The 12,688-nt window shown below is 36.9% G+C and overlaps 1 protein-coding gene across 7 annotated transcripts in view; it reads left to right on the top strand.

The window, feature by feature from the left end:
• The window catches only part of RAVER2 (ribonucleoprotein, PTB binding 2), a 90,882-nt gene that overhangs the window by 13,310 nt on the left and 64,884 nt on the right, over positions 1-12,688 (top strand). For all 7 annotated transcript variants that reach the window (XR_682955.5, XR_010153689.1, XR_010153688.1 and 4 more), the window contains exon 2: positions 10,727-10,793. Coding sequence is in view for 3 of the 7 variants with exons in the window: in XM_009459807.4 (XP_009458082.1) it covers positions 10,727-10,793 (67 nt within the window). In the remaining 4 variants the exon portion in view is untranslated. The remainder of the gene's footprint in view (positions 1-10,726; positions 10,794-12,688) is intronic.

The following is a 12,688-nucleotide window of genomic DNA, read 5'->3' as shown; positions in this document are numbered from 1 at the left end:
TTACTTATTTGATCAACCCCATTTACATAGGCATCTCCCATCACCGCTGCAGATGCTTGCCCCATTACCCCCACAGATACCCACTTCACCCAATTCAGGCTCCATCCTCCTGCACTGGGTTTCTCTAGTAGCTGGAAGGCACCATCACCTTGCCTGGGTTCTGACACTCTGCTGGCTTCCTTCATGTACAGTGCCCTCCTCACCATGTTTGAGCTTTGAAACCTAAGACACTAAGTTAAGATATTTTGTGTGAAGTACATGTAAGTGTACAGTAAATGCTATCTATTATTTGTGCAATTGTGATAGCCACAGTTCTAAAAATGGTCCCCCATATTTTCTACCATAATCCATGGGACTTTGACTATAATGAGGTATCACACTGTGATTATGTTAAATGGCAAAAAGGGACTTTTTTGCAGGTGTAATTAAGGTTACTAATCAGTTGATTTAGGGTTATACAAAACAGAGATTATCTAGGTGGGCCCAATCTAATCACATGTGCCCTTTAAAAGCAGAGCATTTTCTTGGGCTGGAAGCCTTAGGGGAAATTCGAGGACTGAAGCACAAGAAAGATGTGATTCGCTGTTTGTTGCTGGGTCTGAAGATGGAGTGGGCATGGGCAAGGATGTTAAAGCAGTTTCTAGGAGCTGAGAGGGTCTTCAGCTGACAGCCAGCAAGAAAATAGGGACTTCAGTCCTAATACCACAAAGAACTAAATTCTGCTAACTACCTTAGTGAGTGGAAATGGATTCTTCCTTAGGGTCTCCATATAAGAGCCTAGCTTGCCTGACACCTTGATTTGGCCTTGGGAGACCCTAAACAGAAAACCCAATGGGGCCTGCCTGGACTTATGATCTACAGAACTATGAGAGAATAATAGGTATTGTTTTAAGCAACTTAATTTGGAGTCATTTGTTGCACAATAATAGATAACTAATACAGTATATCCAGGTGATATTTGAAAGAAAAATATTTAAATATTAAATATTTAAATATTGGAGAAGAGATTGTGATTTATGTATGGTTATTCTTTGGGATGGATGACTATCTAAATCTATCTCTTGGAGATTAAAGCCCTCTTTCTTGGGATGTCTGCAAGCAAAAACTGCTCAAGGAGAACCTTTTATAGTTAGATATGTAATGTTAATTAATTTGAGCTATGTAAGTATTTTCTTTTGAAGAAGTGAGTTACAAATTAGGTTAGTGTACAGTAAGTATATTTTCAGGTGTAAGTATATTTTCAGGTTTTTTATTTTTTATTTTTATTTTTATTTATTTTATTTTTATTTTTATTTTTGGAGACGGAGTCTTGCTGTTTTGCCCAGGCTGGAGTGCAGTGGCGCGATCTTGGCTAACTGCAACCTCCGCCTCCCGGGTTCACGGCATTCTCCTGCCTCAGCCTCTGGAGTAGCTGGAACTACAAGGCGCCCGCCACCACGCCCGGCTAATTTTTGTATTTTTAGTAGAGATGGGGTTTCACCGTGTTAGCCAGAATGGTTTCGATCTCCTGCCCTTGTGATCCGCCCGCCTCGGCCTCCCAAAGTGCTGGGATTACAGACGTGAGCCACCGCGCCCGGCCTATTTATTATTTTTTTGAGATGGAGCTTTGCTCTAACGCCCAGGCTGGAGTGCAGTGGCGCGATCTCGGCTCACTGCAAGCTTTGCCTCCCGGGTTCACGCCATCTTCCTGCCTCAGCCTCCCGAGTAGCTGGGACTACAGGCGCCCGCCACCACGCCCGGCTAATGTTTTATATTTTTAGTAGAGACTGGGTTTCACTGTGTTAGCCAGGATGGTCTTGATCTCCTGACCGCATGATCCGCCCGCCTTGGCCTCGCAAAGTGCAGGGATTAGAGGTGTAAGCCACCGTGCCCGGCCTATTTTCAGGTTTTTTGAGCACTCTAAACATATTGGTTTATGTTAATATCGTAAAATAATCTCAGAAAAAAAGATGCAGCATTAGAGTTGATAAAGGTAATCTATGGAAACAAAATGTCATATATTTAACAAATATCAAAGGTCTACTTTCTGCTAGATATTGTGCTGGATGTTGGAGATCTGTTTATGCATGAGGCAGATATGTGATACTTGCCTACAATCTTATGAAAATTATAAGTATATAAGCAGTTAAAATATGGATGATAGCTGCTGTAAGGGTTGTGATGTGGGGAAAAAAAAAAAAAAAAAGCCTGTGGAAACACAGATATCGAATCCAGACTTGAGAGGTTCAGTGGCTGGAGTCACATGGCCACAGCCTAAGTCACATGCTGGGAAGCTACTTGTTGGGAAGGCTGAGAAATATAGTTGTTATTGGGCAGCCCTGTGTTCAGCTATATGTTCTCTCACGTTAGAAAGAGAGAGCAGTCTGTGCCTTTCTTTCCAAACCCTTCTCCCAAGGGAGACAACCCCAGATCAACTTCAGAGTCCAGAATCTCTGGGTGATGTATGTTTCAGGAACCTTTAGTTTAAGACAGAGAAAGTCACCTGAGTCCTGGGGAGAGAGATGGTAGCTAACGGAAAGAAGGGGAAGAAAGGGATGTAGAACATCCATGGCATTAGTAACAAGATGTACCAAGACCTAAAGACAGGGAAAAGCGTGGCCAAAATTAGTTCACTGTGGCTGAGGCATAGAGTTTGATAGGGTTAGTGGTAAAATATAGGGCTGGCACATTTAGCATTACTAGATGATTGAAAGTGTATAGGCCATGTTAGGGAATTTGGATTTTATTTAATGGGATATATTTAAACAAGGGAGTGATGCAATGAGATTTCTACCTGTCAGAAAGTAAAATTATATTGTTTTTGCTTTTACCTCCAAGGAATTTGCATGGTAGACATTCCAAATGTTGTTCTTGGCCCCAATTCCCGTTCTAAGATTAGGAGGCCAGTGATGCAGTGAGCTTTAGGAATGTGATGGGAATGAATATTTTATAGATTTTATTTTTGTAATGGCAATTCTTAAGGTACACCACTGTATAGTTGTGTTTGCTGTAGAGTCTGTCAACTGGGTTTGAATCACAGCTGTGTCACAAACTGTCTGTACAAGTCGCTTAGTTTTTCTAGGCCTCAATGTTCTCATCTTTAAAATCTGGATGATAAAATCCAGCTTTAAAATCAAATTCTTAAGGTTGTTAGGATTAAATGAGATAATGTCTATAAAGTGCCTGGGATAAAGTAAATAATCAGTAAATGATTGTTTTTTATACTGCCAATAAAAAGCTGAAAGTTTATTAATTTATTTTAGGCCAAGTCAAAATGTGCTCCTGGCAAAAAGTTGGTATTGAAACGAACTTTCCAGCCAAAACCCTGCATTGAAAGCAGTTAAAAATTTAGCCAAGATAAAATTGATACCACATCCACTCAGCCAACGTCATATATGATAGGACCGCGTTGGGCCCCCCAAAATGCATTGTCTGGTGTGGGACATCCAAATGCAGTTTCAAAAGAGGGAGAAGGGAATATATAGGCTTGAAGCTTGGGAGAGAAGTTTGAAATGGAAGTAAGAGTTTGGAGATTAACTATCATGAAGATGAGATTTAACTCATCTCAATGGGTGCAGAAAAAGCACTTTATAAAATTTAACACTCATACATCGTAATACTTACAGCAGGCAGGAATATAAAAGAATTTCTTCAGACATAAAGATTATCTAGAAAAGCCAAAAGCAATCATATTCAATGGTGAAATGTTGACAGCTTTCTTTCTGAGATTAGGAACAATACAGGGATCACTGCTATTCAAGACTGTATTGGAAATCCTAGCTAACACAATACACCTAGATAAATAAAGTTTAACGATATAAAAAAAGATGTAAAACTGTCTATTTGCAGATAACATGATTGTGTATATAGAAAATAAAAAAGAATCTATAAATAAGCTATTAGAAATAAGTGGGCCAGGCACAGTGGTTTACACCTGTAATCCCCGGACTTGGGGAGGCCGAGGCAGGTGTATTGCTTGAGCTCAGGAGTTTGAGACCAGCCTGGGCAACATAACCAAAACCCTGTCTCTACCAAAAAAAAAAAAATTAGCTGGGCCTAGTGGTGGCACACGCCTGTAGTCCCAGCTACTCAGGAGGCTGAGGTGGGAAGATCACTTGAGCCTAGGAGGTTGATAATAATTAAATGAATTTACTAAGATTGATACATGTAAGGTCAATGTACAAGTATAAATGATATTTCTGTATACTAGCAATTGCTAGAAAATTAAATTAAATGTCAAATTTTAAAAATAGACTTCAAATAACATCAAAAATGTCAAATGCAATTTAAAAAATCTGATAAAAATATGCGAAATCTCTACACTAAAGACTATAAATATTTCGGAGAAGAATTTAAGAAGACCTAAATAAATGGAAGAACATTCCACATTTGTAGATTGGAAGACTCAGTATCATTTAGATGTCAGTTGTTCCCAAACTGATCTATAGTGTCAATGGAATCCACTCAAAATCGTAGTAGGTCTTTTTTTTAATGAAAACTGATTCTAAAATTTGTACAGAAATGCAAGTGACCTAGAATAGCCAAGATACTTTTGAAAAAAAAAAAAGTTGGAAGACTTACACTACCAGATTTCAAAGCTTACTATAAAGCTCAAATAATTTGTTTAGTGTGATATTGGTACAGTGACTAGACAAGTACACTAGTGGGACAGAATAGAGTCCAGAAATTAACCCACAGAATATAGCAACTCAGTAGTAGAAAGAATAGTCTTTTCAACAGATGATGCTGGGGCAGTTTGATATTCAAATCAAAAAAATTGAACCTTGACCCCTACCTAATACCACTTAGAAATATTCTATTAAGATGGCTTATAGTCTAAATGTAAATGTTAAGACAATAAACATTCCAGAAGAAAAGATAGATCAGTGTCTTCATGACCTTGGGTAGGTAAAGATTTCTTAAAAAGGTCACAAAAGGCATTAACCAGAAAAGAAGATATTATATGATAGATGGGACTTTGGCAAAATTAATGTCTTCTTATCAAAAAGACATTACTAATAAATCAGTAGGCAAACCACAGGCTAGATGAGGATATTTGCAATACCAGTATTTGACAAAGGAGACTGATATCCAGAATTTATAAATTCTGCAAGTTGACTGGGCACGGTGGGTCACGCCTGTAATCCCAGCACTTTGGGAGGCCAAGGTGGGCGGATCATGAGGTCAGGCGATCGAGACCATCCTGGCTAACACGGTGAAACTCCGTCTCTACTAAATATACGGGTGAGGTGGCTGGTGCCTGTAGTCCCAGCTACTCAGGAGGCTGAGGCAGGAGAATGGCGTGAACCAGGGAGATGGAGCTTGCAGTGAGCCGAGATCATGCCACTGCACTCCAGCCTGGGCGACAGAGCGAGACTCCATCTCAAAAAAAAGAAAAATTCTACGAGTTAATAAAAAAGATAACCCAGTTAAAAATAGATGAAAGATTACAACAGGCATTTCACAAAAAAGGAATATCCAAATGGCATATTAAAAGGTCAGTAATATCATTATAAGTCAAAGAAATACAAATTAAGGCCATAGTTGGATACACCATTCCCACCAGAATGGCCAAAATTAAAAGACAGGCAAGACCAGGTGTTGGCTAGAAAGTAGAGCAATTGGCACTCATATTCTGCCAATAAGTGTGCAAATTGGTTACAGATTTTTGGAAAACTGGGTGTGTCTCTTAAGGATAAACATATACCAGCCGGACGTGGTGGCTCACACCTGTAATCCCAGCACTTTGGGCGGCTGAGACGGGTGGATCACCTGAGGTCAGGAGTTCAGGACCAGCCTGGCCAACATGGAGAAACCCTGTCTCTACTAAAAAAAAACAAAAATTAGCTGGGCATGGTGATGGGCACCTGTAATCCCAGCTACTCCAGAGGCTGAGGCTGGAGAATCACTTGAACCCAGGAGGTGGAGGTTGCGGTGAGCCGAGATCACACCATTGCACTCCAGCCTGGACGACAAGAGTGAAACTCCATCTCAAAAAAACAAAAATACACACACACACACACACACACACACACACACACCCCTACCATGTAATTTAGCAATTCTACTCCTTAGTATATTCTACTCAGCAATTATACTCCCAGTTTCATTCTTGATAGCCTCAAACTAGAAACAGTTCAAATTCCCATCAACAGGAGATGAGTTACATTGTTGTATATTCCAAAATGAATATTGTACAGCAATAAAAAAGAGGATTTGTTTTGTCAGATATCAATATTTATAAAGCTTTATTTAGGACAGTATAATATTAGCACAGAATAGGCAAAATGTCCAATAGAACCAGAAGCAAGAGACAAAAATATTCATGTATATCTTGGAAGTTGATATATGAGAGAGACAGCCCTGCAGATCATTGAGGAAAAGATGGACAATACAATTATGGTGTCCTAATAGTTGATTACCCATATGGGAAAAAAAAAAACTATTTTCCCATATGGGAAAAGGGAAAAAAAACAGCACACAAAAATGACTCCAAACTCACTAAAAACTGAAATGTAAATGGAAAAAATTTAGAATGATTGAAAGATGAAATAAGATCCCTTTATGACCTTGCTTAGGAAAGGACTTCTTAAGCCACAAAAAGCCTACATTTTAAGGAAAAAGATTGATAAATTTGATATTATTAAAATGAAAAACTTCTCTTCACCCAAAATCCCACAAATAAACACAATGACTCATCACACTGTAGGAGAATACACTCATAATACAGTTAACAACAAAAGGTGAGAATCCAGAATATATTATTTTAAGGATTTGGTTCACAAGACTGTAGGGGCTGGCAAGTCCAAAATGTGTAGGGCATGCCAGCAGGCTGGAAACTCAGGCAGCTGTTAATGCTGTAGTCGTGAGGCAGAACTTCTACAGGAAACTTCACTTGTTGCTCATAAGGCCTTCAACGGATTGGATGAAGTCCTCCTCTCCCCAACATTATATAAGATAATCTCCATTACTCAAGTCAACTGATTATAGATATTAACCACATGTACAAAATACCTTCATAGCAACACCTATATTAGTGTTTGATTAAATAACTGGACACTGTAGCTAAATTGACACATAAAACTAATAATCACAATGCCCTACATTGTTTATTAATCATGTAATGGAAATTAAGGCCACAATGAGACACAATTTTATATCCATTAAATTGACACAACTTAAGTCTGATAACACCAAGCATTGAAAGGGGTGGATGAGCAGGACTTTTATCTACTGTTGATGGGACTGTACACTGGTACATCATTCTGGCAAACAAGTTGGCACTTCCTCATAAAGTTGATCATATGCATACGTACACCACAGGAATTTCTCTCCTTGAGAAGCTCTTGCACATGAATGCAAGGGGATAAGTGAAATTTACAAGAATATTATGGTAGTTTTAAAAAAATACAAACAGTGAACAACAACCTGGAAACAAACCAAATAATCAGTTATAGTAAAATGGATACATAAATTATACTATAGTCACAGAATGGCATAGCAAACAGCAGTGAATAAATGATTGACGGCCAGGTGGAATGAGTGAATTTTAGAAACATAATATCGAGTCTAAGAATCAAGGCACAGAAGTTTAAAAATAGCATAATACCAATTTTATAAAACTCACAAATGAGTAATACAAAACAATATAATGTTTGGGGCCGCATGCCTACATACAGATACAGACCTACGTGTGAGGAGGAAGGTGGAGGAATGGGATAGTGAAGGAATGCAGAGGTGGATGCAAATGTCAGTGTTCTCGTCAAGTTTGGTAGTGAGTTTCTGGGTATTTATTTTGTTTATTACTACTCATAATATATGTTTGGTGTTTGGTGTTTCATCTTTTCATTTTATCAAGTTACATAAAATTTTAAAAGAAAATGAACAAAAACATGTGCTTCCATTTCCAGTCCAAAGCACTGAAATTTAAAAGTAGTGTTTTTTAATCTATGAAAACATTTCTTAAAACATTTTTTTAAAAACTGAAACTAAGTCTGTGAAGAGCTTAGAAGACAATGTAATTCAGGTTTATAACTAAGGCCATGCTTCATCAAGGAGGTCTAGATCAGCTGGAACAATGGTTAACTTTTTTGTTGAGGGTGGGGTGATGACGTCATTGACTGACTGCTTTGCCATGGAAGCTATTGATCGTCTCTCCAGAAAGCATTTCATATGTGCAAAACTTGTCACTTAACTTCAGCAGGTGACACTGAATCTGGTGTGGAAATAGGTTACTAAAGCTATCTAATACCAATTTTTATTAACTTGACATTGGCAGTCAGATGACAAAGTGTTTTCATCAAAGGTGCTACTTTATTCCTTAAAATCAGTAAGTTAGTGGAAATGTTATAAAGCTAAGTTAGTATAGGGAGGCTCTAATTTTAGTCCTTTTAGTTCTGTGTGATGGAGCATAGAATTATTTTGGCAAATGGTTATTGGGACTCTCTTTCAGGTTTTAAGTTTTTACTTTGGCCAACTTACCAAGGCTCAAATTGAGGGATGACCCACTTTTGCCTGGGTCAAAGCAACCAGGGCATGGAGAAAAATAATTGGGTTTTTCTTTGTAGGAAGCTTTGTAAGGTTTCGCAGTTGGCAAACTCTGTATCCCACATCTGATACATAGAAGAGCTATGAGTAGAGATATGGGTGTTTTCAACATAACATTTCTAAGTTGCAAAATGTACCTTTGAATACTTAAGCTCTCTTAGGTAATTCTCTTAGCTGAATGAGTAACATAACATGTCATTTGTTTACAGATACTTGATAATGTGAAGAGCAGTATCATGTTTTCTTTATCTAGCATTTGATGGCTGTTAACCAGTGAAATGAGAGATTAGATTCTATGCAACTAAAAGCACACACTGGATCCCTTCAAAAAAACCGTGTCACCTTCTATATAAAGTATTAAATTCGTTGATTGGCAAGATGCATATGTTATGCTGCTGAGACAGTGATGTTTTCTTAATGAAGAGTACAGTAGATGTTTTTGTAAGTTCAAGAAAATGTTGAAGCTTACAAGATAAAAATTACCATAGTAATATGTAAACTAATCTTTATAATTGAGCATAGTACCGTATGATTCACCAAATGCTATTTTACAAAATTGGTAAGTGTATGTATTTTAAAAAATTTCTAATACTGGTTGGTAATAAAGAATACTAAATTATCAACTTTATCTTTCATATAATAGAGGATTATCTTTTTTCACTCAGCTTTGTTTTCATGCTTTGCCTATTATATCACTCTTTTCTCCCTCTTGGGTTGGATTAAAAGGGAGAATATTTTTCAACTTCTGTCTTCTTATTTATTATCCATTTCTATATTACTTATATGATTACTTATTAGGGCACTCGTGGTATTGTTTTTATAACTGTTAATGATAGTGTACTGTTTTTAAAGTTAATGCTGGAATGAATAAGTCAATATGGCATAGAGGTTGAGTGTCATCCTTGGAGCCAGACAGATAGAGTGAATCTCCTCTCAGCAAGTGACTAGCTATATGTCCTTGGCAACTTTACTCTGTTTTTCCTGATTTTTAATAAAAGTGAATTCAGTGCCTGATACCTTGTGATAACTATAATAATAGCAATAATAAGATTATTATTGAATTCAGCATTTTAGGTTACATACTTAACATAATAGCACCTGTGTATATTTAGCATATTCATATGCAGTATAGAACAGGTTGGCTGTAACTCTCCAATCTGGAGTCAGAATGTCTACCTGTGTGAGAGTCTAGTTCCTTTGAATATATTGTAACTGCATCTGTTATGTATTATGAGTAGAATTTTTCAGGGCCACATATTGATTTAACAACGAAACAATTATATTCACTCTAATGTATGTTTGAGTGCCTACGATATGCAAAGCAATGCAAGTAGTATATAAATATGTAAAATGCAGTTTCTGTTCCTAAGTACCATCAGTCTAACAGAAAGGATTAGGGAAATAGAGGAAATCTACTCTTTTAGGCACCCAAGTGGATAGAGGTTGTGCTATCAGAAAAAAAAAGTTTAGGCTATGTTAGTAATAGAAGCAGAATGAACCATAAACCAGTTTAAACATCTTGGGGAGCCAAGGGGAAATAAATGGAACTGCATGCTATGCCTTAGTAGTTAGTTTTTTTATATCCAGGGATCTCTAAGCTCAGGTTTACAATCTATTTTATTTTTATTTTTTTACAATTTATTTTTTCTACATGTTTGTGCTCTAAGCATCTACAGGTGTATTACTTGTTAAAAGCTCTATATATAGCATGCAGAAATAGAAATAAGTATAATACTTATTTCCACAAGAGAGGCATAAATAAAGTTATGACCATTGTTAGCATAAAGGTGGGAGAGGTCACATTCTGTGGAAAATTATGAGAAGTAACTTCATGAAAGAACATTTGAGCTGAGATTTCATAAAGATGCATGTGATTTCAGGCAAAGTTTGGGAAATTTAGTGATATGTTTGCCTCCTGCTACGTCAAGGAATAAGTGTGAGTAGAAAGAGAACAGTGCATGGTATACTTGTGAGATAGTGAATCTTCCATTTGAGCAGGAATGTGGGCTTTGTGTAGGATGTCTGGGGAACCTGGAAGACCTTTAATTTAAGTAAGTAATGGGGATCCATGAAATAATTTTTTTTTTTTTACATGGGACATGGTGGTGGTAATGGTGGTGGTGGTGGTAGGCTAATAGAGCTAGATTATCTAGTAACTGCATTTGTATGTTTACTGAATTCGTGTTTTTTTCTCTTTCAGGAAGTTCATGATTTGTTAAAAGACTATGACTTAAAATATTGTTATGTGGACAGAAATAAACGAACAGGTAAGATTTCTATTCTAAGTGTCTAATTTCATTTTGATTCTCCCTGTACTCGTTATAGAACAAAAAAGCTTAGTGTCTTTTCATGCTTAAGCTAATCATGGAATTTTTAAGCCTTAAATCATTCGAATGTAACCCACACTATCTATTTTCTGAAGGTAATATTGGTATCCTAAATATTAATTGCATAAATGAATATAGTGTTACTAGAGACTTATGAATTTTTATAATGAATGTTCTGTTACAGTGAATGTTCTTCATAGGCTCAGAGTTCCTCGATTTTAATTGTATGTTACTGGACTTAGTGAATAGACTGTATGACTTGACCTTTAGCTGAGGAAATTGAGAAACTCATTTAGGTCTTCTGGGTATTAGTTTTATATCTGTGAGATTAAAAAACTAGATTATTTCCTTTTTGTGCATGTAATATGCAGCTGTTTAAAAGCATCCTTTTGAGACTAAAAATAAATTATGGAGGATAATCACTATGTACACATCCACTCCCAAATTATCAAATGGTAATATTTTGTCTTTACAAAGTATGTACATAGCTAGAGCCCTCATGTAGATCTGTTGAATTTCTTCAGATTCAAAAAAAATGGGAAAAAGGAACATTACAGATAAAGATGAAATTCACTTTCTACTACTCTGATTCCATTCCCTCCCAGCCTCCTTGTCTAGGGGCAGGCACTGATGAATTTGGTGCATATTTTACAATTTATGCAATTACATTTTGATAGCCATTAAAGCTGTCCACCAATTCTTGTTCTTTTTCTTCTGAGCACAAGGTAAGATAGTACTTACCTGTGCCTCTTTGAAGTTGAGGGTGGACTTGTGATTTGCTTGTTGATGAATGAAGTGAGAGTGAAAATGACACGTATCCCTTCCAGGTGAAAGATTTCAGAGCCAGCATGTGATTTCCTGCTCACACATCCCTGTGCTAAAGTAATTGGGGAAGGTAACAGAACCTCTTTCAACCTAGGTCTCAGAGTGACTATAATGAGCAAAACTTCCTTCCTTCGTTACCTTCAACTTGGGATGTGCAGCATGAATCAGAAGAAAGCCTTTTGTTTTGTTATGCCATTGAGATTGTGCAGAAGTTTGTTACCACAGTATCTTGACTAACCTGTAATTTTACCATATGTGCCTATATATAATTAATGGTAGTCTCTGTTTTAAGCTTTTCATAAATGGTATTCTAATGTATATTTCATTTAGCAACTTGCTTTTTTTGGGTTAACGCAACATTGTTTTTCAGATCTTTCCACATGGATATATATAACTCAGTTTCATTGATTTAAGCTACTACATATAATTATCATGTGAATTTATTACGATTAATGTATTTGTTACTGACTGGCATTCAGGAAGCTTTACCTTTCCCAGTATTTCAAACAGTGATGCAATGAATAGCCTTTTAGTTGACTACTAATATACATTTCAACTGTTTCTCCATAACTGAAGCTCTGAGTCATAGGTGTGCACAATTCCAATGTTACAGATATTGACAATGGGATTAGAGGTAACAGCCTTCACAGCTCACACAGAGCCAGGAATAGTGCTATTCCCACTAGTCAGGATGATAAACCTCATAATTCATGGGGCATTAGAAGTAATAATCAGAAAGTTTTTGCTCAGGAATGGGAAAAAGTAACTCAAGACCAATGATGCTCTTGTCCTACCTAACAAAACTTAAAAACAAGACCAGAACGGATCAAAGTGCTTCCTCATAACTTAACCACATCCTGGAACAAAACTCAAGAATATTTGTGTGCATCCAAAACATCTGACACCCAAAAAAGTGAAATTTATGATGTCAGACATCCAATAGAAAAGTAGCAGACATGATGAAGAAGCAGGAAAACCTAATGTATAACGAGGACAAAAATCAATCAAAA

Source organism: Pan troglodytes, chromosome 1 (genome assembly GCF_028858775.2).
Source record: "Pan troglodytes isolate AG18354 chromosome 1, NHGRI_mPanTro3-v2.0_pri, whole genome shotgun sequence".
NCBI lineage: Eukaryota > Metazoa > Chordata > Mammalia > Primates > Hominidae > Pan > Pan troglodytes.
Note: the sequence above shows the minus strand (reverse complement) of the source record. Positions and strands in the feature narration are given on the sequence as shown.